Genomic DNA, 27,934 nt, shown 5'->3' with positions numbered 1-27,934 from the left:
GTAGACTGGAAGCTACGCAGTAATGGACCTTATGAAACCACACGACACTGTCAGGTTTGCCTTAATATTTGATATAGTTAATAAAAAGGCTATTTTTCTGTCTTGATAGAACCCCCCCCCCAAATGTTGCATTTTCTGAATAAAATAAGTAAGTAAGAGCTTTGGTCCTGACTGCAGTGGCCTGCCCCCAGGTGCCTGGGAAGCCAAGAGCTGGTGTGGGGGAGGGCCGCGTGGGTCGTGGGCGGGGCCTGGTTCCTGCGAGTTCTCCCCTGCCAGTGGCCCAGGGAAGCTCAGGCTTGTTTCTTATGAGAGTTCAAATGGGGATCTGCAGGATTTTTTTAATTTCCCTAAATTTCATGTTACTAATTATTAACACAGGAAGACATGAGCACTGTAACCAAGCCAGTGTAAAATTTCACTGCCCAGTTTTTATTATCATTCAGTATTCATGCCTTGATGTTTGCCAGCAGCAGACATGCACATCAGGGGTTTTGTTTCCTCCTGCTAGGGAGCAGAGCATTGTCATGCAGGTGGTGGACACCCTAAAAGGCTTTGCTGTGGCGCCGGAAGTCTGCGAGAGCACCACACATGTGCTGGCCGGGAAGCCGCTACGCACGCTCAACGTGCTGCTGGGGATCGCACGAGGCTGCTGGGTGCTCTCCTATGAGTGGGTAAGCCTGTGCTTGACTTCGGACGGGTGTGTTCTCCCTGAGGGGTGCCTCCAGGAGCAGGGACCCTCCGGCTGGAGGAGGGGAAGGCCGTGGGGGCAGGACCCGCAGAGCTGTAGGTAGAAATGGTGTCAGAACAGACACGAGCTGCAAATACCAAGTCGTTTCCTCACACTCAACTGAGTGTTGCTCTGTATTTGAACAAACAATAGCCTGACCAGTGCCACCAAAGGCTTGAAAAGTGGAAGGGATCCAGCAACTGTTTTTACAGATGGATTTACTTAGGATGAAACGTGTCCCTTTCATCCCTTTTGTGTATGCTTCCGTCTGTGCATGTCTACCCATAACATCATTCGTCCTTATTTCTGCATATTAAAGACACCTTTAAAAATACATAGTCATTTCCTAAGTCATGAAATTGACGTGATCTGTTGTCCTTCTGTTCTCACTTTGGCCTCTACCTCTGGTCACTGCAGCTCCTCTCTGATGAACCTGTCATCACTTGGTGCTTGATACTACTTTGCATCCAATTCTCCATCGCCCTCCTCCTCCTCACAATGTATTGTATTAATTCTGTGTTAATTTAAACCAGGAGAATTACACTGTGCAGACTACAGATGGACTTTTAAGACTGGCTTAAAAGTCTTTTTCCCATGTCATAACCCTGTAGCTTGATTACAAGAGATTCATGATTAAAGTTGTGAAATATGAAAAATTGATATACTAAAAAAAGGAACTGTTTGCAGTTAGGGATCATTTTACCTAATTATGTATTAGCACTGCTTTGTGTTTATTTGTATGAAATACAGTTTATAACCAGCTTCAGTGCGTGAACTCAAGGGTTTCTTTCTAATTCAGGACGTCTCTGTATCTTGATCAGTCACCCCTCCTCCATTTTATTTCAGAGGAAAACCATCCTCTCTTTCACGAAGCTATGTATCTATGTGTCTTCTTCTCTGGGACTGATCAGCCCAAAAGCACAGACAAGGGATGTAGCATTTACTGCTGAGTTGGGAAGACCTCTCCGTGGTTGTACACCGCTGCTCTGTGCCAGCTGGTGCTGTCCTGCTTATCACACGTGGAAATCAAACTGCACACAAATTTAGGCCATGGTCATACTGTGTGCAGTCCCTGGAGAAGAGCATAGTGGCAGTCAGAGAAACTATTACAGTGGTCCTATTCAGAGCAGAGTCTAGCCTGGAGAGGGCAGCGCCAAACTGCAGTCACGCAAGGAGTAACAGAAGTGCGTGCGCCACAGAGGAACAAAAAGCAAACTGAGACTAGAAAGGAAGAAATGCTGCATGTAGCACAACTGCACACATTGCCTGGAAAACTCACAGAGCTAGTCCCTGGCTTGACAGGCTGTCAGGACCAGGGTTACAAAGTCAGCACTGAAGTATCTGCCGTCACCAATCTAACAAGGCACATGCAAGATCAGCACGCTAAGGTCTGTGCCATAGATAACCACATTAGACAGGGCGGGCTCCATGTGCGGGTGAAAGATGCAGGGTCCCAGCTCCCCGGAGTGCTCTGCAGGTGTGGCACTATCTCAGTCCGCAACAGACAGGGTGTCATCCTCTAGGGCAACAGCAGCAAAGGCAGATTAGGGAGATGCACAGAGCTGGGCCTCTTCTCTGCATGTGAAGCTCAGCACCTACCCAGCCATGGCTGCACCTCACCCATGGCTGTCACTGAGACTGTGCAGGGTACCCCAGTGCTCATCACAGCAGGGCCGCTGAGAGTGGCAGTGCATGCACAGACTGGGGGTTACAATGTCGATGCTTTTGGGTGTACTGCTAATTCCACAAGAGCAGCAGAGTGTGGGTGGTGGCACTGTGATCATTTTTAATGGGCTTGAATTTAACCAGGAAGAGCTTTCACAAAGCTTTGAGAGCCAGAGGAAGTCAATCCTAGGAACATCCGGCCTGACCCAGAGTGAGCACCTGTGGACTACGGCGGGAGCACGGAGCCAGGCTCCTGAGCCTGCAGAAGAGTAGCCGCCAGCACCTGACCTTAGGCCTATGGACATGGGGAGGGCTATTTCAGGAGTGCAGCATGAGCGGTCGCTAAGGGAGCACCCCGAGGAGGGGAGTAGGATGGTCAGCTGTGCCTGCGCAACGTGGTTGCTTGTCGATTCCTCAGGAGCCCTGCTTCCCTGCAGTGCAGGAGCTTTGGTTGGAGTGGAGCCACCCTGGTGCAGGCTCAAAGGCACAGATCAGCCAGTGTGAGACACCCACGGAGCCTGGAGCAGAGAGCCTTCCTCTGGAGCATGTGCAACAGGAGCGTGGTCAATTAGAATCTTGGGGGAAACCTGATTCCAAATAGTGCTGGAGCGCCTGTCCTGAATTTATCTTTATTAGGCCCCTGATGAAACCACAGTCCTTCTATAGATCCAACACCTGTCAGCTTCACAGATTATATTTACCTGCTACCCTACCAGATATGAGATTCCTTCCACTCTGAGGGCAGAAAGCAGCAAGCTGTCAAGAGAAAAAGAAACAGTGAAAACACCAGCTTACATGTTACACTAAAAACACACATGTCTCATATTTGTAAATATTTACAAACGGCTCTGTTTAGAGATTCCTTTGTATTTCTATTTTCCTACATTGTCCTTCAGAATGCCTAAGTCAGCGTTATGCACACATTGACATTAGATAGGAGTAGAAGCCCCAAAGCTGTAAGGAAGCCCAGGCCCCGGCTGCAATAGGTGCTAGTAGGAGGTGATACGACACAGCAGGAGTCCAGAGAAGTGCTGCTGGTGTGGGATCCCACAGGCCTTACCGTCGCCAAGTTGCCCTCTGTCCCCAGCTGCAGGCAGCAGACGCCACTATGCTGCCTGGTGCTGGGCCGTTATGGCCCCTTGCCTTGGCAGGGTCAGGCCCCTTCCATGTGAGCATCTCTAGGGTCCTGTGGCACCTAAGAAGGACCACAGCACAGCTTAGTGGGTACTGCCTTATAACAAAACTGACAACCTAACAACCCACCCCTCACCCCAGCAAAAAGCTATAAAAACCAGCTATTATCTGCTTTTAACAGCTATTTCTGTTTATATACAAAAGGACATCATTGCCTTCAAAAGGGTCGTTCTGTCCTGGGCCGGCGAATACTTTGCCTCAGACCTGCATCAGTCTGTGACAGGCACTTAGGAGACCAGAGCCAGGGGTCCGTCCTGGGGGCGGGAACCAGGGTGAGGCTGGGGAGCAGTGCAGCCCGGGAGCACAGGCAGCCGGCCTGCACTGGCCCTTCAGGTGCCCAAGATGATGACCACTTCCGCAACTCTGAGGTTACTCCGTGCTGTTTTAAAGCCACCCTGGCACCGATGCTCATGCATTTTCCCTTTTTCACAAGCCATCTAGTGCTGCCACCTCTCGCCTGGATCCTCTCCTTATTTTAAGAAATTCAGTAATACCAGCATGATGTATTTCTTTGAAAGAAAGTGGTTGCTACACCATAAGAAAGCCACCCCATGTAATGTCTGAAGCTTAAAATACCCAGTGTAGTGCCCACCTACAACTTGTATGTAACTTTAGATATGAAACTCACAGGTTGCCATTTCCCCTAGGGTCAAGACGTGAAGTGTCTGTATTAGCTGCCTGAAGAAAGATCACACTGACTTCGCTATAAAAGAGATCTCTCTCTGTCCCTGTCTCCCTCTATCTCTGTCTCTCCACACCCCCGCACCCTTCCTCCTTCTCACCCTGTCTCCAGGGCAGTTGGGGGATTCTTTAAATATTCTCTTTGGCTAGCATTGAAAACTTGCTTCCAAGAAAAACACTGCTGAGAATGTTTTTATTTCAGGGTTTGTGTAGTGTTCTCTGGAAATTTCTGTAAAAGAGTATTATACCAGTTCTTCAAGATTAGAGGATTGTCAGTGGCCAGTCTAAAAAAACAGTGATTTTATAACAAAATTCAGTTTTATTATTTAGTTCATTGTGCTGTTTATTTCCTTGAGGACATTGTTAGTAATTTTTACATGTTTACAACAGTTGCTACTTCAAGCATTAATTCTGTTTTCAAGAAAGATAGTAACTTGTTTTTTTCCTGCAGCATGATTGAACTGCCTGGCTGATCTATAGGAATAAAGCACTGAATTCAGGGTGGTTCTGTTTCTTCTGTATGAGAGCCAGGAAGTAACGCAGGGGAAGTAAAGAAACTGATTCGACTTAAGAGTCACATTGTTGTTACGCTACTTGGAGCTCAGTGCTTTGAGTCTTTGGACCCCCTTCACCGCACTCCAGCACATGTTGCCTGCAGTCTCCGTTTCTGTCACATCTGCCGTTCTGCCCGACCCCTAAGCTGCCTGGTGGTAACCAAAGGCAGGGGGTCCTATGAGCCAGCTTCCTCCCTCTCACATTCCCATCCCACCCGGCTCTGTCCCCTTCACAGCTGGCAGGGCAGAGGTGCAGTGCCACCTCTACTCAGACTTGAAATGCTGATTCTGAGCACTTGTGGGTGAAACCTGACCATTGTTGTAGTCAGGGGTTGTACACAGAGAACAACTAGGATTAGGACATGGAGTTTATAATATTTTTATAATAGTCACCGGAAGTTAACACAGGAAAACGCAGGAAATCTATCCGCAACACCAAAGACATAGATTATTTAGTCAAGAGCCTAAACCCCACAGCAATGTCCCACATGAGTCCAGATAAAAACCCAGAGCTCAGGACAATGCCTCCCACAAGTCCAACTGGAGGCCCAGAGCCCACAAGAAGGACTTAAGCCAGTCTCTTTTATGGATCCGTGCCAGGAAGACCCAAGGATCAGCAGTGGAAGCCAGAAAGTCTATGCCAGCAGGATGAAGGAGCTGTGCTAGTGGGCGGAGGGTTCTACACTGGAGCCGAGAAGTCACACAACAAAGACCAGGGCTATCCTGAAAGGCACCACAGCTGTCCTCAGCAACATGGAGGCCCCGAGCTCCTCCAACAACAAGCACAGTCGGGTATGTGCCAGGAAGCAACGTAATGAGTTCATCCTGGAGTCCAAGCAGCACGTGTCTTCCCCTCTGGAGTCTCGAAGCAATGCTCCATGTGAGGACCAAAGCTTCTCCAGGAGAACCAACAGCTCAGACAGCAACTCATAGGAGAACCCAAAAGGCCTCCTTAACGCCTCAACCCTCTAAACCTCCCTTCTTCTCAACCTATTTATTCTGGCAACTTTTGTCAGGTGGAGCATCTTCACTCAATGCCATGCTTATGTAATCCAGCTGGCATTAAGTTGACCACCAGTTCTTAAACCATAACAACCATGAAAACAAATTCACTATGTTGGGCATCATTTAAATGGACTGATGGACAGTCACCAGCTGGGTGGTGCAGGCTCATGCACCCTTTGGCCATCAGCCATAGGCATCACTGCCTTTCTTTAGTGTTCTTCTGTGCTCACCCTCAACCTCTTCAGGTCTCAACACTCCCGGCTTGCATTGTGATGGAGAGGCGCTGTGGCCAGCTTCCCCAGCGGGGTGGTAACTGGCTTCTGAGCGCTGTTAGGGTCTCTAACACCCCAGCCCTGCACGCTCAGGCCGCAGGCCCTAGAGCTTCATGTTTCTGACGTCTTAGTCAGCAGTCACTTTAGCTAACTGCACAGAGTCCCTTAGCTTTAGGTGCTGATCAATAAATGCACCCTTGATTTATCTGGAACCTTTAAAAAGCCATCGTGAGCTGTTTTCATTCAGATATCCACCAGCAGGTTTGGGGATTTCTGAACTGTCCTGGGCCAAAAGCGATTGCCAGACTCAGACACGAATGCTGCCAGGCCATGAATAAGTTCCATCAAGAGTTAGGCTTTGACAGCAATGCTTTTGAAGAAGGCAGAGGTAAAGAATGTCCTAGATCTTAGAAAAGTTTTTTTTTGGAACTTCAGCTAACCACATTGTTCGTTTTGCTACATGATACTGTTTATGTGTGACCCACACAATGCACTTCTCCGAAAATTTATTTTATCGATAATAAATTTTAGGGAAAATCTATAAGGCTTCCCTTTACCAGGGAATGAGAAATAAATAACTGACAGATGTTTTGTCAGTTGAAATAGCAGCTAGCTTGTAGCTTCATGATAAGCCTATTTATTGGTTTTTATTTCTTTGAAAGAAAGTCTCTCCACCTTAATATTAAAATTCTTCATATCTAACGATTGACTGAGCACTGAAGGTCTTGGGTGGCACACATAACTAATTCTTGGAAAGAAGGGCAAAACACAGCCATCCTAACCGCAGTACGTGGCTTGCTGTCTGGTGGTGATGGTACTGTTTGCTTTGTTTCCTATAGTGAGTGAAGTGATCTTTCTGCCATTTATTTTAGTTTCACTGGAATTTGTTGTATTTGTTTCTCTGTTTTCATTTTGATAAGAGAATTTCGTGCATATGTTACTCATAAAGATGTTAGGACTCTGCATTCAGTACAGTGGAAAAATTCAGGGTCCCTCTGGTTGTAGCTTAGCCGCATTTAGAAAGCGGCACTAAGTGGTTACATTGCAGCCTGTGTGCGCTGAGTAGACTTCTTTACAGGCCACTGTAGACTGTGCAGCTGGTCGCAGTGCACGCTGTTTCTGCTCTACTATTCATCTCTACCACAGAACACCGCAGAGTGGCAAAGGGTTCATAATGACTGTAGTGTTTGTCTTCTGTATCTTTAAATTGTAGAGAATTTTCAGTTTCTTGCCACTTTTGTGAAATGTCTAGAATAGAGCTTTCTACACCGAACAGATGAATCACCCAGGAGAGGTAATTTAAATGTAGATTCCCCACCCTCTCTTCCCAGTGCAGGAAACTGAACGAGGGTCTTCACAGTGAACTAAATCCCCAGGCCACTACTGCCCCTTTAAATTGTTTTTTGAGTGATAATCAGGATTCCCCATTATATTGCTTTGAAGCCTTGTAATGTTTTCATTCATAAATTGGAATGGTTTTATTCTGGGATGTTTGATTTTATTATCTGTGTGTTACTTTGAAGAAAACAAGACATTATAATAGCTAGTGCTGATTTAATATCAGCTTGTTTTGAAGTCCCATCAAGCTTTTGTTCTTCTGTCTCCATCGGTTTTATCATGTTGTATCTTATTGGATTTTATTATATGTGATAGTATAAGCAAAATTTTTTATAGTCAAGGAGATAATTTAGAAACCGTTGTTCATTTTCTGTTGGTTGGTTCTAAATACCCTATGATACTTTTACCAGCTTGAATGGTTTTATACTGTCTTGTTATGTTTGATGCTATAGTATATGAAGGCATACTCAAATATTTCAAAGAAAGAGACACTATGGTAACTACTGTTAGGTCGGGTTATCCTGTGGTGAAACACTATGTTGCTTAAATTGTTCTGTTCTGACCTGTGTTGTTATGTCCTCTTTCATCTTAATCTCCCCATATATATATATATATTTTTTTTTTTTTTTTTTTTTTTTTAAGATAAAAAAAATTGTTATTTTGAGACAGATCTCACTAAGTTGCCAAGGCTGGGCTAGAATTTGAGGTCCTTCTGCTTCAGTCTCCCAGGGTGCTCGGACCAGAGGTGTGCCTAACATAGCACCGTTGTGTGCTGCAGTTTCTAAGTGATGTTCACAGGACTAGCCTCATGATCACACACTGGACAGGCGGCTCGAAGGGAGGGGTACCAAGAAGACGCACTGTGGGCGGACTGAAGCATCTCACAGGTGGCCATAGTCACGTAGACAGTTTCACAACTCGGGCATCTGCATGAGCTAAGTCCAAGCCTCGTGCCATCCTCCTATGTGGAGATTGTGACTTAATACTTTTAGCAGAGTGCTGGTGGCCATAGTGCTTGAAATGCTGAGTTTTGCTTTCCCACAGTTGATAGCCTACCCTTCCTCTAGCACATACTTCCAGAGACAGCCTGTAGAATATGCAGTTCTGAGCCTGACCTCACACAGCCATTCTGACTGTGTACCACCTTGTGTGTTTTAAAGACGAGTGGGTAAATGCTGACTTTATTCCCAGCATTGCCAGTTGCTAGCTGAGAGGCCCTGAGTGTGGCCCTGAAGTGCCAGGCCTCGGCTTCTGATCCTGGGAGCTGGGAAGGTCATGGGAAGCTAGTGCTCAGTACAAACAGACACTCCAGCTGCCTCTGTGCACCAAGTGCCTGGTGCCATCTGCAGCCTGCAGTAGCATCATGCTGAGAAGAGGCTGAATGGGGGCAGCCGGACTTGGGGGTCCCGAGCCAGTGATTCCTTTCAGTTGAGGCCTCCAGAGTGCTCTGAGCCCACTGGGGGACGCGGGTTGGTAATTAGCAGGGGACAGAAGTTAGCAGAAGGTGGGCAGGTGTGCAGGTGCGTCCCGCGGTGACGAGGCAGGGCTGGGAGGGGACGGGGGCTGAGCAGCACTGTGACAGTGTGGAATGCCGCTGAACTGAGCACTTTCAAATGCTTAACTGTGTACTTGGCAATTTTCAGTCAGTTAACATAACTGTGTAAGACAGATTGCTTCACTGAGGCAGGCATTGTATCTCCAAAGTATGTTTGCATGTTTAAAGGGACTTCGTGGAATTATAGGAAGCATTTCTCAGTGTTCTGAGATGCGTTAGAAATACAAAGCAGTGGCTTATTTTGGAACAAATATTGTTGCCTTGAAACAAGCTGGCCTCCTTGGAAGACTAGACCTTCTCTGTTTCTGGCTCTGTGGTCCTTGGGACATAAGGACCCACTTCTTTTGCTATAAAAAATTAAACTGCTGGCATTGCCTACATACAGCATTGGCCTGTTGCTGTAACCGGCACATAGCTTCTTGACCACACACTTTCATTAACTGCGTGGTGACTCTTCTAGTTTATAACCATGTGTCAGGTTTGTTGCGACATAGCACTAGGTAGCATGCTCCGTGTCACAGAGCCGGGAAGGGCATGGAGTGGCTGAACCCATCGCCTGGATTCTGTTACTGTCCAGCTAGGGAAGTGTCGTGGGTAACCTGAACAACGCAGAGCACACTCTTGCAAATTCCATCCAGCTGTGCTGTTTGAGAGAAGTCACCCTAATAACTGAGACAATCTATAGTCTGGGGAGATATGTTTTATGATTTAATTTTCATAATTTTGTTAGCTCAAAGTAGTAAACGAGTAATAAGTTATTTTTATCTCTCTGGCATGAAGAAACTTTGAGATGCTGAGTGTATTTCTGTACTTTTCAGAAGCCCCAACAGTCACCTTTTCCATACAGTTGATAAAGGAGCATGAGGGGGTCACCAGTAGCAAAGACAAGACCCGCACTGCTTAGCAGCCAACGCCGATGTCTGTTTCACAAGTCGGTACTAAAGTAGGCCTTTAAACTGTCAGATTAACTTCATGGTAAAGCCATGGCATGCATGTCTGTGCAGGCTGATTTTTAACCAATTAACTCGTGCTCTGTACGAGAGTGTGAGATCTCCCTTGTGCAGAGAATTATGCGGACTTGCCTGAGGACAGGCCCTGTCCCTTTCCCATTATGTTCCCAGGCAGTGCTTGACCTTCCCGGCGTGCTCTGGAGAGGGGCCCAGAGCCAGCATCCGGCAGCTAGTGACTTTTGAAATTCAGAAGCAACTAAGTGTTAGAGTTACAGTAACTTTCCTTCATCAAAGATTATGACTGTCAATAAAGGAACATGATCAGTAATTCTTAAATTCAGTTAACTGCATGTTTTAGTTATGTTTTTCATGCTAGTTTTAATTAAAATAGCTTGGTATTGTCTCCCCCTTTTAAAAAATTTTTTTTGAGAAGTCACAAATTAAGCATACTTCACTTAACATTTTTGCTATAGAAGACTTTGTGACTGCCTTGTATCTTAGGCACTGAACAGATTTGTTAGGCAGTGATAGAAATGTTAGGCATGAGGGGAATGTTAAGAAGGAATGATGTTGGTGCTGTTTGGGGTGGTGGGTGACATCCTCCGTCACCCATGGTTTCCAGCTGTTCTCGAGGGGATGGGAAGTCAAAGCCACCAGGAAAGGAAGCCAGAGGGTTCCCTGTCTGCTCAAGTGCTAGGAGACAGTACCTGCCTCTTCATGGCAGGAAGCCTGTACCGCCCTCGAGGGACCCTGAGAACTCCCTGGAGGGACGCTGAGAATGGCTGCGGCTGTGAATGCCTGGATGTAGGGAGGATTGGGGAATCTCTACCCTCCTCTTCACTTGCTGTGCTCCTAAAACTCCTCTAAAAAGAAGTACTGTTTAAAAATAGATAAAGCAAAAAACTTGTACTTCCCACAGATACCTTAATTTATACAGCAGAACACTTTAGGTTTTTGTGTTCCCCTATTAATAACAAAATAATCAGCCTCACAAAGCAGTTCTGGAACCTGTAAAGTTCTCTCCTTTCCTCATTGTACTGGAAGTTGTATCCAGTGTGATAAGGCAAGAAATAAAATGTGCAAACGTGTTGGAAAGGAAGCCATAAAGCTGCTTTAGTTCTCAGGGGATGCCATTGTCCACGTGGAAAGCTCCAGCAAATCCTTCTTGTTCTGCATTCTTACAACCAGCAAAGTACACAGGGTTGTCAGTTATAGAGTTCACAGTCAGAATTCTAAGTTCTCTTGAACCCTGGCAGTGAACAGCTCAGGTTCTAACTTTCCAACACGCCCCATCCACAAGCACCACTCCAAACTGAAGTATTTAAGTCTGACAAAACATATTCAGGATTTTTATACTGGAAGAAAGCAGCAAAGACCTAAATGTAAGCATCGAGGTACTGAGTTGGTAAATGCCACATTCTGGGGCTGCCCTCCCTCTAGACCTGGAGGTTGGGTCGGCCCTGGGCCTGGTTGTGCCCTGCCGTGGACACAGGGTTCAGGCCATGCACTTCTGGTGATTTTATTCTGTTAGGAACAGCACTGGCATTCACACTGAGATACAGCTCCAACTTTTGTTTTATTTATTTATTGTCATTCTTTTTGAGACAGGGTCTCACTGTGCAGTTCAGGCCAGACTGGTATCCAACTTGCAGTGATCCTCTTGCCTCAGCCTCCCAAGTGCTGGGCTCACAAGTGTGCCCCACCACGCCTGACTTATTTCTGTTTCAGATGAGGTCTCACGAAGTTGCCCAGGCTGGATCTGAGTTTGTGATCCTCCTGCCACTGCCTCCCAACATGCACAGCCCCACCTGGTGTAAACCAGAGCAGTTTTGAAAGAGAGGAACAAAGCTGGAGAGGGATAAATGGGAACTCTCCTGCACTTTGCTTCTCGTGATTCATCACTAATATGATCCAAAGCAAAGCGCCTAAGAGATCAGGTGTAGCCCAGAGGCCTCTGGGGAGTCACTGCCACAAAACACTGCCCGCCCTGCTTCCCCAGGAGCCCCTAGCTGCTTACCATAACTCTTGCGTCTGATACCTGCCTACACGTTTCTATATAAACCGCTGTTCTGACTGTTTCTGGTTTCCCACTTTCAGGCGTTGCCTGTAGACTTCTGTGAAAGACCAAAACATGACCGTCAGCTGGGTGTTGGTGGCACACACCTGTAACCCAGCTATCCAGGAGGCTGGAGCAGGAGGATCTCAAGGTTGAGGGCAGGCTGTGCAACTTAGCTTACTAAGACCTTGTCTAGACATAAATAATAGAAAACCTAGGAATGTAGGGCAGTGTGAAGACCCTGGATTGAGTTGCCATTACCACCAGAGAGAGAGGTGGGAGGAGAAGAAAGAAAAAAGGAAGGAAGAGGTAAATAGAAGAAAATGGGATTATATAGCTATTTTTTATAGTGACCTTATTTCCCCTCCCCCACCTGCTCAAGATGGTATAATATTTTTTTAAGATTTTATGTATGCGAGCATGATACTAACGTGATGCTTCTGTACGTTAGTATCATGTAATTACTGTGGCCTGAACCAGTTAATCTACTATGTATTTCTGCTACATTTTTGTTTGCGTTCCCTGATGAGCCAGTAACTTGTAGTTTGATGGCTTTTTCCTTTGTGCCCATCATGGACTACCCACTGCAAAGTACGGTTCTCTCAGAAGTGTCTGTAGGACGGGAAACCTTTTGTTTCTGTTTCCTTCTTGGGCGACACCACTCATAAATTCCTTGATGTTTTGGCGCACTCAGAATGGGTGTCACCAGGCTCAAGGACTTCCCGTCCCCACGTCCCCATGGGTTTGCCGTCTGCTTGGGATGCTATGTCCCTGTGGGAGCCCTGTACAGCGGCAGCTGGTTGGCACGGCCAAGCAGATGCCAGTGACCCCGTATGGATAGGGCAGTGGGCAAAGGAGGCCCTTGGTGTTAGTATCTGTGTGCCTTCTCTTCTGGGCTGACTCAGGTCCCAGGGAGACTGGCCAGGTCCTGTCAGGGGCCCTGACCCTGGCAGTGTGTGTCAGCGTGAGGGCCACACCAAGCAGGTCTAAGGGTCCCTCCCTGCTGCCCTCTAAACAGCTGTGTTGATGTCCCTTCATCTCACTCTCGAGAAGGCAGGCCGGGCAGAGTCCCTCTTTTCACCCAGGCTCACAGATGTTTGGCTCCCCAGTTTCTCATGTTGCTGGGAGTTCGCAAGCCAGCTCGATGCTTCTTCGGTCTTCCTTCTCCAGACATCCGAGTTTCTGCCCTTCACAGTGGGTCACTGCTCACTCATCCCCTTTGCGGCATTGATGCTCCTGTCACATTTCTGTCTTCTGTGGACGCTTCCCCTTTCCCTTCAGGCTGTCGAGTCAGAATCGGGAGACGGCAGAGAGGGAGCATGCCCCTCTCGGTGTCGTGACTGTGAGGTGGGCTTTTTCTGCCCTGTGGAGTCCAGTGCTGCCCGTCCTCTGTTTAGTAACGGTGGTGGTGTGCACCTTGGGCTCACTGCCACTTGCCTGCCCCAACGTTACCCCATGGGTGTGGTGGTGGAGAGGGGTAGACACCGGCCCGGGCTCCCCAGTGTGGAAGGAATGCACAGTCAGCTGGGCACTTGGAGAATTGTTTCTCTAGCAGCTGTTCATCTAAGACTAAAACAAGAAGGTACTTTGTATGTGAATTCGGCAGCAAGTGTAGGGTGGTGCCTGATCATCCTCAAGTATCTAACACTACCGTTTTATTATCCAGTGTGTCCCATACAGATGTGGAGAGTTGTGGCAGGAGGTGCTGAAATACCTTTGTGCCCTTTTAAGGGCTGTAACCAGAATTTGATCTTCCTCTTTCATGCTTCCCCTCCCCTTACTTTATTTAGCTTTTCAGTTATTTGGTTTATCAGATATTTTATGGGAAGTGTGTTGGATTAATTTGTTTTTAAGCTCATTACAACCCTACCTGTGACCTTGCAAAGTAGACTTCCTCTATTTTGGACACCCTGGCAAGGTAAAGACAGCTTTGGCTAATGAAACTACTTCAGCCAGAGCTTCACTGTTGTTCTGACTTGATGAATTTAATAAATTGTATTTTCTGCTAGCTTATGCAGTATTCTAGGGTATGCATGCAGTTAAATGTATCGATTTACTTATCAAAATTCTACTGGAATGCTCTTGTGGTTTTATTTTCTTAACATTTAGAAAGGAACAAATTGACTTAAGCTTTCTCCTCAAGGCTGTTTAAGTCACTTGACATTTTAATGTGGATTTTACTTGAACTTCGGTGCCACACACTTTTTTTAAGACTAGTTCCTGGTTTCTCTCACGGGCATATCATGGTTTCCCACCGTGCTGTGTCACATTGCCTCATGTCTGAATATGGGCCTCATTTCAAAACTCTTTACCTATTAGTTTGACTATAAGTTGGTAGAGACCCACACATATAGATAGTGTCTGTTTCTCTGAATGTGATCAAATATAGTGGCCAATAGAAGTAAATACTTCGTTACTTAAATCTTTTTTTTTTTTTTTTTTTTTTTTGTCTTCTTTTCCTTTTTATCGGTACTGGGGATCGAACTCACGACTGCCTGCTTGCAAGGCAGGTGCTTATGCTGCTGAGCTAAATCCCCAGCCCCTACTTAAATCTTTTTAACCTCCACCTATTAGAAAGGGAGACAGAAACCTGATTTTGGTATAAAGTTACCAATTTTCTAATAACTTGTTTTCTTGGATTCATTAATAAATTTTTCTCCCAGCGTGTTTATGCAATCAAAATGAGGGAGGAATACCTAAGGGACAAAACGCTGCTGCACACACAGAGCGGACCGGAGGTGAAGCAGTTAAACTGATCAGGGCTCCTCATCTCTAGGGATGCAGATTTTCCACGCGAAGCTCTGCTTCTCTGCATTGCCAGCCTCTCCCCAGAGCCCCTTCTCTGGTCTCAGCTGGGCTGTGGTCTAGCTCTCTACCTGCTCTGCGTTGCCTGTGCCATGCTGCTCAGCTCACCAGGGAGCAGACTGTGCTCCTGCTGCGTCTCACTCTGGCACCCATCAGCACTCCCCCTCTCCTCTCTGCCGTGGCACAGTTGCTGTAGCAAGAAGGCACGGATGGCCTCTCCCAGGACATTCTCTCTGCCTGATGGCTTCCTCATACAAGACCCAGCCTCCCGTCAACTCACATGCGCGGCTGTTCTTTCTTCTCCTAGACTTCTGCTCCGCCTGAAGCTTCCCATGACAACAGCAGAGAAGCTATGCTGTCTGACGTCCCTCTCCACCCCCATCCCGTGTGACTTCCCGTGTGCCTCCGTCTTGTGCCTTTTCCTCGGGCCTCTGTACTGTGTGGTCTTCCTTCATAGCTCCCATCTGGTGTGAGTGGCCAAGTTTAGAGCTCTTTTCCACCAGCTAGCTCAGGCTTTTATTCTCAGTAGGCTCTCACTAAACTATTTCCAAGTGAACACACAGTGCAGTGCTTGAGTAAATGAAGGCACCCATTTAGAGATCAGGTTGGTACTGAGAACCGCGTTCATCTTCTGTGCCCTGTTCTCATTGTTACTCGTCCCACAACTGGCCTGTTCTTACTAGGAAAAATACATTGTTCTCTCACATTGTGTAAAGAGCTTTAAAGAAGAAATATTTAAAACTAGTCTCCCATAAAAATTACTAAACCGTAGAGCCTAACAAATAGGAAGTATTGGGCTTCATTCTGCTCGCTTAGAAGAGCTCATACTTCAGATGGAAGGACAGTGAGTTTACTAAATGTAAGAAACAGAAACCAGATTTAAATAACTGTAAGTGCATATTTTAGTCTGATTACTTTAGATGTAAGAAGTCTACCTATGTGTAGAAATATTACCAGGGAGTTTGGTCATGAATAGAGATGACTACAGAATCTCATTGTTGAAATAAAACAAAACATTCGTTTGATCATTTAAAAATTTGTGGATTCAAATAATAACTGAGTGGTGGTGATGGTGGAGATGAAAGTAAGAGCTTGCTTATGAGACCCTCTACTTGCAGAAGACACCTTCTCCTGAAGGCACCAGCCATTGTTAGGAATGGTCCCAAGTCTACAGGAATACTGCTGGTGGTCCATCTCCTCCCAGTGTGTTTTCTAAATTATTAAAGTCACAGAATAGTTGCAGAGGAGTGTTTATAAATTGATAACGTGGAAATCAAATATTATTTCATATATTTAAGAACAAATTGTTTAAGTATTTGACTTCTCTCAGACAGCAATTTGTATTTCTAGTTATCATGAAACTTGTCCTTAGCCAAGTATTTATTTCTATTCATGACTTTCATACAACATGCAGAGTCTGGGCTTCTTGGTCGGGGACACAGCTACTTCAGACCTGTGGGGTGGTCGCTGCCATCCGTTTTGTCTGTCTCTGCTATGTTGTCAAAGTGCCTCTCGGGAGTCCTTGCCCACAGAACCCTCGCAAAGCTATCATCTTGTTCTCTTGCTGTGTCCCTTCCAGGTACTGTGGTCTTTGGAGCTGGGTCATTGGATTTCTGAGGAGCCTTTTGAACTCTCTACCTACTTCCCAGCAGCTCCTGTAAGTCAGATTTTTTTTCTTACGATAAATGCAGTCTTGTTTGCATTGGAAACCAGTGTAAACATAAACTCCACTTACTAGGTCAAGTGCAGTCATGCTGAAATTAAAGACATCCACAGAACTTAATGCCTTTTATTTATGAGATCATATTGAGAATGTGATGATACTCTGTAAAATTGCAGTAAAAAATGTGATCTCAAGAAAGTTTAGATAGGAAAAGCTCTTAGGATTGAGGAAAGCAAAAGTAATTTTAAAAACTGTACTCTTGGGGCTGGGGATTCAGCTCAGCGGCATAAGCGCCTGCCTTGCAAGCACACAGTTGTGAGTTCGATCCCTGGTACCAAAAAAAAAAAAAAAAAAAAAAAAAACTACCCTTGGGAAGGTGGCATTGTATCTTTCATGCTGTTTTAAACACAAATGCCTTTAAAAGTAGAGCTGAGATATATAAAAATGGTGGCTTGTTAGCATTTTAATATAATCTTTATATTTTGATGGTTTTCCTAAACTCCACTTCGGTGTAACTGACTTTTAAGTGTTTCAAGTGTTTAATGGGGAAGTTCCAGGATCTGTTTTTTTCAAAGATTAAGCAGTAACGACGTGCGTCATCTGACATTTTATTGGAAGCACAGCAGTAAGAAGTCAGCTTTCATTTTCAGAGTTGTTGGCTGCTGTGTTAGCTGATTCTGTCAGGAGATTGGTGGCCTGGCTGCACCATCCTCCCTCTGTACTGCGTGACTGCCCAAGTCACCGCTGGCTGTGACGTAGTGGGGCGCTGAACTCTAAGTATAGTCACTGCAACTTTCTAGGTCACTGCATTGTTTTTGTTTTCATTTTTAGGATTACTGTTTTGATTTCCTTTCAACTTTGTAAATGTTTTCCTAAGGAGAGAAAAAATTCCTCTCAGCAGGACCCTTTGTTTGAAATACAGCATAAGGAATTGAAGTGTAAAGTAAAAACACAAATTCCTCTCATTCTCTGTCAAATGAGATTATATATAACTCTGAGTAACACAGTAGTTTGTCTTTGAAATTTGTTTTTCCTGCCTACATGAGAAATTGATATAGTGGTTTGTTGCCAGTTTTTTGTGTTACCATTTTCTTACCTCAGCATCTGTCATTATGGCCATAGAGATACTACAAACTTACATGGGCTTTTGAACCTGAGAAGTGTTCTAGTTACCAGAATTCTTAAAAACCAAATGTGGATTTATTAGAGCCTCATTGAGTTTTTGAGTCAAATGCCACAGTGGGATCGGCTCTCAGCCAGGAAGGCCTAAGGGGAACTTGACTATGGGGAGCAGCGTGGACGACAGCCTGCAGGCGATCAGCATGCATAGGCCAGGCCAGCTCTGAGCAGCACCACTTGCCCTAATGCCACACTTGCAGTGCAGGGTGAGCCGAATACAGGAGAAGGCAGAATAAAGGGGAAGCGTAGGGCCGGAAGACATGGAGGTACACACTGGAAGTGCCAGCTCCCTTCCTAGCTCCTACCTCAGAGTGACCATGAGGAACTGCTTCTGAATATTATGCAGACGTTCATTATGCAGACTGACAGGAGCTTCCAAAGAAGCTAACACTGTAGGAGCCAAGACTTTGCAGTCCTAAGAGAAAAGCTGCACCCTCAAAAGTTCTCTGTGCACTTTGGGTATACTCTGAGCATAGGAGTTTGTTCTCTGAAACACTCTTTCCTTTCAGGGTGCTGATGGAAGTCAAACATTCTTTTTCATGCAGATTATTTGTTTCTTAAATAAGTAAAATCTTGAGCAGTATAGCTTCGTAAATGTCTCAGATGAATTGCTTTTCTCAACCACAAATTAAATTTAAGCTTAGTCCATAAAATAAATCTAGCTAGATGAGAAAATAGACCACATTGCCATTCTAGTGAGAAAAAAGTGTCTTTGTCATAGACTTAAATGTATAATTTCCTTCATTAAAAATTAAACTTTTTGTCATGGGCACAGTTGTTTCATAACCAAATTATAGAACTTATAATCATAAAAGTTAAACATATCTCAATAAGTTACATTTCATTACTAAAAATACCTTCATATTTAACAGTCAGGCAGAATAAAAATAGTACACTCTTCATATAAACCCAAATAGCAATTACCTCTATTAGTAATTTTAAAGATCGTAGAAGTTCATACCATATAAACTTGAAGTATGTATCTGAGCATTAACTTAGAATTAAGCTGTCAAGAGATATGTAAATATGATGTATTTAAAATACAGACCTAAAGCACGTAAGAGGAGTTAAACTGCACTATGTTTTTCCAAATGGTAAACTGTAATAAGCACTTCTCAGAAAAATCCCTGAATATATATTGTATTTTGATGGCTTAGAAAATTCTGACTTCCTTTTAATTGTGACAGTGATGCTGAATTCAGGACACATGGATATTTACACAGTCTATAAACAATGCTTGGAGGAATGCAGTTCCAAGATTATCTGTGCTATATAATGTCAAGGGTTCTGTTTTCCAGTTATTTACTGATTAACGCGCACATGACATTCTTCGTTGTGACAGCAGAGTCTGTGAGTTGTCATCTCCGTGTAGGTGTGCTACCCGCACACTCTGCCAGCTTGCTTCTGGCCTTGGGTTTTGCTTTGGTTCCTTATGACTGCTATTCCGGACTCAACTACAGTCAGGAGCTTGTGGACCCATCGGCCAGGGCCCTGCTGTGGGAGACAGGATAGCAGGTGGTAGTAGGTGCAGCGCTTTGGATCTGCCTTGGGAACGGTACAGGGCTCTCCCTGGGGTGGGCTCCAGCACCTAGAAATCTGCTGGCCGGATCATCATGGTGGTAGCCTTGAGCGAGTAGCCAGATCCCTTCCAATAGTACCACTTAATCCCATTGAACTTGTTCATGTTCTGCCGTTGTGGATAGTACATTCCGTTCAGGTTGGAAGGGCCGCAGGCATCAAACCACCAGCCTGTGGACGCAGAAAATGAAAGGAGTCAGGAGTGAGGGAGGGCTCATTGCACAGAGCGGCGTTGGGCAAAGCTGGCTGTCATGACCTGACCCCTGCAGCAGGCGGTGCAGGTGGCGTGCCTCGGAATGTGCTGTGTGGGTGGGCGTATGGCTGGCCCTCCATTCAGCCCCACTCGTTCGCACTCCCACTGTGGCATACAGCCTTCTGAGCCGGCTTGCTCATTCCCTGTGCTGCATGGGTCAGCCTGTTGTCCATGGTGTCTGATTGGCAGTGCGATCAGAAGCACACCCAGGGGTCAGCAGAACTCACAAGAGCCCTTGGAGAGCTCAGGCCTGATTACTCTCTAGCCCCTGCAGCACAGCCACTGAGGGATTTGGGCTCTTCCACATCAGAAATCGTTCTGGTTAAAACAGAAGCCAAATGTTTAGTACTCAGTGGGGCTCAATTGAGTGGAACCTGACGGCTATCGTGGTGCAACAGGGGCACCCAGAAAGCAGGTGGCAGGGTCCCCCTTCATCCTTGGCATGGCCCTCGGACGGTAGTATACCAGTGCCAGGGCCTCCAGGAAGACACACCTCTATTTACAGGTGTGAATCTGAAGGAGTCTGCAGCATCTCGTGTGGGGGTCCATTGTACGATATCATTGAGGTTAATGCTCTGATGTTAAAAAACAGTTAACACAAGCATGGTGGATGTCTCAGTAGTTAGAAAACTAAAAGTGAGTGAAACTCAATTCAAGGGCCTAGGAAGTGGTGTTAGGCTGGCTTTTACCACATCTATGAAATTTTATTCCTTACAAATCTCTGGTTCCGAGCTGGGAGTGGCAGTGCACAGCCATCACCTTGTACCTGGGAGAGTGGGCTGGAGGATTTCGAGTTCAAGCCCAGCCTGAGCAGCATGTGTGGCCCTATCTCAAACAAGCAAACACCTGCTGAAAAGATACCCTGGAGTACAGGCGGGGCCCTTGCCCTCTCTCTTGGTGGCAGCCTTGGGTGTAGATGGAGATGGTGAGGCGCAGGGAGCCAGCAGTGTGACTTGGAACCTGAGGTGCGGATCCAGCCTCTGGAGCCTGCTGCCCACAGCAGAACTCACTGCCCCCGACCATCCCACTCTCACTGGCCGAGCCCCAGTGCAGCCTCTCCACTCGCAGACGCTGTTTTCCCCCTCGGGCTGCTTCCCCTCTACCCCCAGCTCCACTCTCAGCCCCTAAATCTTGATCCTGGTAAATAAGTAAGTTGTTTCCTTGGATAGGGATGCACCCACCTAGGCTCTGGAGTTGCACATGGCACACGAGTGGTCTGGGAACTGTAGCCTATCGGACTCGGCCGCGAGTATGGGAATAGAGGACAGGAAAAAGGATTAGGGGTGTCTGTGCCCCCCTCATCGATGACTTTAGAGAGGATTATTGTGATGGGAATGAGGGAGACCAGAAACTTTGTACAAAATCAGTGCAGTAACTTTTCTGCACTCAAAATTATGTAACTAGCAGGAGAAACCCACATCCCCAAGAGGACTGATTTTTTAATAGGATCTAATTCTTGCTGCAGGAAAGACTTGACATTTAAAGTCAGGAAAGCCACTGACTTCCATTTTTTCCCATAAATAAATCCTCCTCTTGATTGTCAATTCCTACGTGAAATGCCAATCTAGTGTCAACTTCAGTGTTCCCCTTGTCCAGTGCAACACCACCTGATCCTTACGAAAGCACCAACCTCAGCGCCAGCCTTTGATTTCCCTGGGTGCCAACAGACCCATTTTTGCTGGTACAGCTTCTGTTTTCCACTCATTAAACCCTGCCGACTCCTGCTGGCATTCGTGGCAGGGCCCCTGGTGCTTCTTCAAATGTTAGTGTTTTCAGAGCCAATTAGACGGCATCTGTCAGCCTTCTTCCTTATCTTGTCATTACTAGCTGGTGCCTGTAACTCCATTCCTAAACTTTAAAATACTGGGAGCACACAGTGTCTAACAGTTACTTCTCTCAGGGAGATTTTAAATGTTCCTGACACTGACCCAGCTTCCAGCATGCAGGCCACTGCAGTCCACTCATGGAGGGAGCACTGTTTGGCTTTTAAACAGTTGGGGTGGAAAACAAGAAAGGCCTTGGTTTAAAGTTGGCAGTAACTCAACTTTACTCTGATACGCTGAAAAACAGGTTGCCAAATTAGTTTCTTTGTGTTTATAAATGTTTGCGATGTGTTAATAAAATACTTATGAACTGAAAATTCCTTGTTTGGACATTAACATATTAATAAGAAATAAAACAAACTGGAACAAAATGCTCTAATGTGCCATCCATTCAGGAGGCACAAACTCGGGAGAATTGCCTGAGTGTTGATTGTCCCCTTCCTGGCTAAGGTTGGGTCCTCAGTGGACACAGTTGGCCTGCTGACAATTCTCACCCCCTGTCACATTTTCACTTCAAACTTACCAGTCTAAAAAAGCAAAAAACAAATTTACCTGTGTCCGGCTGGTTTGTCTCTTTATGAAACTTTGGACATGGTCACCAGTACCAGAGGGAAGTCCCATGGGCTTGCCTTTGGTGCTATAAATTATCCAAGACAAAGAGGAAGACAGAAGTATCATCCCTACCTCCTGTTAGCATTTGTGAACATTTGCAAATACATTTGTCGTTGTCTGCATCCTTTGTGCTAAAATCATTTCCTGGTTGGCTTATGCTGCTTATTTTGCCGGCTGTGCCTGTGAGTCCTTTAAGGTGAATCCTGTAAGCATGCAAAGGAAAAAATAAAAGATGTAATTGGCTTGAGTTGTTGATTTACTGTGGTGGAAAAATTTTCATAGTGAAGAATTCCATTGTACAGAAGCAAGTTCTATGTTGGTCAGTATACCCCAGTACCTACTCTGGACAAAACATTTGCACCGGTATAAACAGGAACCAACTTATCATCAGATCCCTCAGCGAAGAGGGATGTTTTCATGAAAACTTCAGCATATGTCACTTGCACAAATATCAGCAGTCCCTGTAGAAATCTATAACTCATTGTTCTGCTGCCCTCAGATAAACAGAAGAGGGGGTGCCGCAGGGAGCAGCGTCCCCCAGGTCTCTAGTCACTGTCCCCTGGAGAGCACTGCGTGCTGCTGGGGCGATCTCAGAGTCACTGCTTGCAGCAGGGCTGGGTGTGGGGTGAAGAGGACAGCGGACAAGGAATGATCGTTGAAGCTGGGGTCGAAATAGGCACAGCTGTGGAGAATGTGACCCTCTAAGGCTGCTTGGCCCCATTTCTATATGGTGTTCTGATCTCATCAGCTCCGAGAAGGAAAAATGGCTTTTAGGGGGTCAGCACAGCATGTCTCAGTCAGCCACTGGCCCGATGAGGAAAGGCAGAAGAGTGTGTGATTTTTGAAAATGTTTGGCTTTTCTGGGGTTCCCATGTGCAAGTGGTTCAGGCAGATGAGAGCTCATTTTCAGGCGATGGCAGTGGGCGGGGAGCGGGGCATTGGTGGAGATGGAGGCACAAATCGAAAGTGCTGCAGTGCAGCAGAATTGTGCTGTGTGCCCTTAGAATTATGCTTGTCATTGTGAAAGCTGCTGGTGCTCACTGCCTACCTTGGAAGCATGGTGCTTTGGAACTAATATTTGCAAGAATTCCTGTTGGAACAAAGTGCAAGAAAAGAGGAGAAGCTGCTCAGGTCTCAGCACTTAGTGGGTGTGTGTTGAGCCCACGACAGCCTCAGAGCTGGTGGCACCGTGTCTGCCATTTCTAGGTTCAGAGGTCAGAACTATGCCAGTCAGACCTGGTGAGTTGTGGAGCCGGGATTTTCTCCAGGTGTGCTACTTTCTGCTTTGTTTTCACCCTAGCGAGTGCTTCACTGAGACGTTTACTTATGGGGTGGAAAGTGGACAGATGGGCACAGAGCCCCTTGGTGGAGCTCCCTAAGCGTATTCCCAATAACTCCCAGGATAATGGCTCAGACATGGCTTTTTTAAAATACAGCAGCCCTAGATACTTCATACAGCATTGACCGGCCTGCTGAATTTCAGCATTTCCAGCATGTTTGAGAAATGAGCCCAGCCTGCTCTGGTCTCTGAGCTCGCTAGAGTGTTAACTCAGCAAGTTCTCCTCGGGCACCGTTCTGCTCTGCACGGGTCCCTTCTCATGGGTCCAGTCAGGGCCTGCAAGGACCCTTCTTCCTGGCTACTCCTCTGCATGCCTGTCCTGTCTTACTGAACAACAGTTGGTTCCCATGCAGCCCATTAAATTCCCCTAAAGGCAAACAGAATAAGGGAGAATATTATTTTTATTAGAGCCTGTTTGAAAACTGCGATTCTTGATCCTTTGATGATGGCCCACTAAAGTGCTTTCTTTTACAATTTGATTATCAAGGATAGCCTTTCTTTCTGTCTGTTTCATTCTTCCTTTCCTATTCTCATTCTTCTCCTTCCTCTTCTTTATTCCCTACCTTCTCCTCCTTTTCTTGCTATACTTCTCTTTCTTCCTATCTTCCTTTTTTCCTTCTCCTCCTGCTTCCTCCTCCCTTTCCTTCTTCCCTCTTTTTGAGGTATTAGGGATTAACCCAGGAGTTTTACACTGAGCGGCATACCCATCCCACCCCTTCTTTAGCAACTGATCCTTCTTGGCTTTTCCTAAGTTTCATTTAATTTTTTATTATTATTTACTTTGAGACAGGCTTTTCCTAAGTTGCCCAGGCCAGGTCTGACCTTAGTGCTGGGATTGCAGAGATGAGTTCTCACATCCAGCTCACAAGCTACATGCTTTAATTCATTTTGCTTTTGTGTGAATTGATTGTCTTCACAGTGTGGTAAAGAGATAATGTAACATTTATGTAATAAGTTTCATGTTGCTAAGGAAATTAAGTTTTAAACCAGTGTGTTTTTTTCTAAATGGAGTATCCAAAAACATGGCATTCTGAAGGAAACATCCACTAAGAACCAAAGTATTTTTCTAATGTTAGCATATGAGGGTAATGGCCCATTCTGTAAAATCTTCTTATACAAACATCTAATCCTTAATTTTTGTGTTTCTTTTTTTTAGTTGCTCTGTTGTAGATTCCTAACTGTTGCCAGTTGTGAAAATATTTAGCTTGGAGGTGACACAGTGAGAACCACTTGTATCTCGGCATCTAGTGAGGCTCTGGTCTTTTTGAGGTCGAGCGGGGCCTGCTGTCCTATCACACCATGAAGTCTCCTACCTCTCCAGGCACCCTGCTTTTGTTACTGAGTATTGATAGACTGAGCCTCGCCAACTTCTTCAAAGTCACATCAGACTCAGTACAGATGTACTTCTGAACCGGACACAGAGTCTGAGGCAGGGCTGCCAGCCATGGTGTGTGGCCGGGCAGCAGTTTTCGGCCCTGTGACTCCTGCCATGTTCCTGTGCTGTCCTTTGGGACCCTCCTGGAACCCCAAGGCTTTACAGACTCAGAGGGGTGACCACTTCCTTTGGATGCTCCTCTGAACATCACTTGCAGGCTTGGTGCAGGTGTCACACAGTGTGTGCCTGTGGTCTCCCCGGCCTGCTGCTAGGGCTCCTGCGGACAGGGTGGGTGACGGCCACCCACAGGCCCCTACCTTCAGTGCCAGTGGCCCCACTCCCAGCCACACATGCGCCAGCGTGTTGGGCCTCTGTGCTGTCCAGGTGTGGCTCTGCCGCACCTGCCCCTTGCAGTGCAGTCCCATCACTACTTCGGCTCTCTTCATCTGGTATGTTAGAACCAGAAAGGAAATTCCCAGTCCAGGCTGCACATGCTACTGGCATGTTCCAGGTTATTGCCTCCAACCAGGGGCAGGCAAGAAAGTGCAAAGGGGAAGCTGTGGGCCGGATGCACCCTACCCTAGAAAGCAGAGGTCTTGCCCGATTTTGCCATTTTCTCACTTGGCATGTAATCCTGACTTTGGGATTGAACACAATAATTCATGTGTTTAAGCTTCAAACAGTAGCTTAACTGTCAGTATCTTTGGGAAGAAAACAGTAAAGACTCAGATAATTGTGTTACAGTAACGGGAGACACCTCACATTCAGGAAACCTGGCCTATTAAAAGTAGAGAAACCACCGTGCATGCATCGAAAAAATGACTCTTAAGAAACAAGACCCCACCCCAAAAAAGAAAAACGAGACCCTGGTGGATGGTGACTGCAGACCTCAGCGAGGTGTCACACGTCGCAGTCCAGATCACCACCCAACCCCTGCGCAGCAGTCCTCTGCTTACCGGTACTTGAGGTCCTCACTGGCCAGGGAGAAGTGGTCGTACAGCGAATACGCCTCGCTGCCCTCCCAATCCTGCAGCTGGATCCTGAGCACATAGCCCTGCAGGTTCGTCAGACGGGACACCAGTTCGTTCCCCAGCCAGTGCTCCCCTGCAGGGTTCCCGAACCCCTGGAACCAAGTTGGGAAGCTCAGTTACTTCACTGGCTTTTTCTTTATGGATCTGAAACCCACCCTAGGCTCCTCGGTTTACCGTGACTCACTGCTAGTTAGTCAGCAGGAGGCCCCGCTGTGCAGGTTGAGCGGGGGCTTCCACAGAAAACCCATGAGGCCACTGATAAGGACCAGCATCCCTGGGTAAACCTCGTGTTAGGCAGTGTGTAGGCCATGGGTGAAGGAGGGCCTCATACCCCCCAGGGCTTCTCTGGGGACACTGGGGAGGGCCCTCCCAGGAAACAGAGCCGCCTCGTGTCAGCTCTGTGCCCATAGCTCAGAAGATCTTCAAAGATAGTGTTCACCAAGGATGGTATTTGTTTGGAGGAAGCATGCGGAATGCCCATACCACTTTATATTCCTTCCAGGTCCTCTGAAAGTCAACACTGCCATTCTCGCGGCGCTGAATCACTGTCCAGCCACCTCCGCCTGTCTCCATATCACAGTAGGCCTGCCAGAGGAAGCACCAGTTACCATGGGGACAGCAGTGTCAGGAGGGGTAAAAACAGGTCAACACACACCACGCTATGTGTGCCCTGGGGCCTCCAGGACCCAGCCCTGAGTAGTGTGCTTTACTCCCAGACCACTGCAGTAAAGTTAGAAACATTTAACATGAGTCCCTCTCTTGTCACCATCTGGCTGAAGACCCCAGGGACTCACGAATAGGACCTCACGGGCCAGACCATTGCCCCAGTCCTCCATATCTGCAGCTGCAGAAACCACTGAGCTGCGCACAGCCTCAAAACCTTCTCCCCTCTTAGGGTTTAGACTTTGATTTAAGAAAAAAAGAAAAACCTTCTCCCCGCCTGCCAGTTCCTGGTGGCGTTGCAGGCAGCTGTAGGAAGCGGGTTCTGGGGTTACAGCACTCCCTGAACTCCTGCTACCTTTTCATGCTGTGAATCTTCAGGGTTTCCTCTATGTGCAGCAAACACCAGGTCCCTGTTAGTTCCTGAGCCTGGGCCGGACTCATGTGTCAGTGCTCTGCGACCCCAGCGTGGCCAGGCAGCTTTACTCTGGATCATGAGTTTAGATTTCTCTGTATTTGCTCACCCCCTATGGGATTTTTCTTCCCAGCTTTTTATTTCTGCTTTTAAACTGGCTCCATAGGCTTGAAGTTTGTCCAGGATACAGAATTCTTCAGCAAAGAGCACGCATGCATGCTCAATTTCAACTCACCTGGAGCTTTATTATGAAATTAAAAACCCCTGGAAATAAGATTACATAAATAGTTTTCAATCATGATATTATAATAGGACAAAAATTGTTTTCCAGAAAGTAAGATAATTTCCTTATACCATATGAGGTAAGAAACACTAAAGTTATGGTTCACGTCCAATTCTAAATATTCTTTCTTTGTTGTTTTCCATGATCTTTCAGAGAGTAGGGGAGATGGTTTTGGCAGAGTATATGCTTCAATATAAACAGTCCTGTGTGTGTGAGTTAGGATCCAAGGGATGAGGTCTGAGAGCACCAGAATAGCACCTGGCCCTGTCCTTTCATCTCACACACAAGGACATATGCCCAGGGGGACGTGCAGACTCTGTGGAGAATGGTCCCCAGCACTCCATCTGCAGGGGCCTGACCAGCGCTGTCCCCATCTCCCCTGTGAAGCTCACAGGCTCATACTGCCCTCCCCGGTGACCCTGTTTAGAAAAATAGGTGCCAAGAGAGGAAAATGCATTCATGAATAAAAATTATTTTCCCACTTTAAATTAGTCAGATCTACTGAAGGAAACACCTTTACTATCACCCTGTGAACCATAACTTTAGTGTGATTTTTATGAATTATCACAGTTGTCTTTGGGACTGGCCAGTTTTCCCAGGCCAACTCTGAATCTGTGAAAGGAGGGAAGTTTTACTTAAAGTTGATAAATTTTATCACAGTTATTCAACTATTAAATGGTGTACAGAATTTGAATAATTCCCATGCCATATTTTTTCCACTACATCATGCTGCCAAGACCAGAACCTTGGCCTTTTTGTTAATAGGCCAAAATCCTTGAACACAGCTCCAACTTGAAATCAGTTCATGGTTAGGGCTGCTGCTTGTTTGCCTGTAGTCAACAAAACAGTCTGCTGCTTGATTCTATCAGTGTGACTTTTCAAAAAGATGCTTATGAACTGGTCCAATAACGTACCCTGGTC

General features: G+C 46.3%; 2 protein-coding genes across 9 annotated transcripts in view; one reads left to right on the top strand and one right to left on the bottom strand.

Annotated features, from left to right (window-relative positions):
* Mcph1 (microcephalin 1) overlaps nucleotides 1–27,934 on the top strand; it is a 186,215-nt gene that overhangs the window by 72,665 nt on the left and 85,616 nt on the right. For 4 of the 8 annotated variants that reach the window (XM_013143416.3, XM_063234981.1, XM_063234980.1 and 1 more), the window contains 2 exons: nucleotides 509–671; nucleotides 16,382–16,459. In XM_013143416.3, coding sequence (XP_012998870.2) covers nucleotides 509–671; nucleotides 16,382–16,459 — 241 coding nt within the window. The remainder of the gene's footprint in view (nucleotides 1–508; nucleotides 672–16,381; nucleotides 16,460–27,934) is intronic. The other 4 variants (XM_063234982.1, XM_063234986.1, XM_063234985.1 and 1 more) reach the window with 1 other exon arrangement.
* Angpt2 (angiopoietin 2) overlaps nucleotides 16,578–27,934 on the bottom strand; it is a 48,274-nt gene continuing 36,917 nt past the window's right edge. Inside the window, exons 6-9 of the mRNA XM_003479393.5 lie at nucleotides 26,139–26,240; nucleotides 25,581–25,747; nucleotides 21,983–22,113; nucleotides 16,578–19,393 (exon numbers count right to left, since the gene is read on the bottom strand). Coding sequence (XP_003479441.2) covers nucleotides 19,233–19,393; nucleotides 21,983–22,113; nucleotides 25,581–25,747; nucleotides 26,139–26,240 — 561 coding nt within the window. The 3' untranslated portion in view covers nucleotides 16,578–19,232. The remainder of the gene's footprint in view (nucleotides 19,394–21,982; nucleotides 22,114–25,580; nucleotides 25,748–26,138; nucleotides 26,241–27,934) is intronic.

The sequence above is a fragment of the Cavia porcellus genome, unplaced genomic scaffold (genome assembly GCF_034190915.1).
Source record: "Cavia porcellus strain 051 isolate PalLab524CR breed Dunkin Hartley unplaced genomic scaffold, mCavPor4.1 scaffold_24, whole genome shotgun sequence".
NCBI lineage: Eukaryota > Metazoa > Chordata > Mammalia > Rodentia > Caviidae > Cavia > Cavia porcellus.
This window is presented reverse-complemented; position numbering and strand designations above follow the sequence as displayed.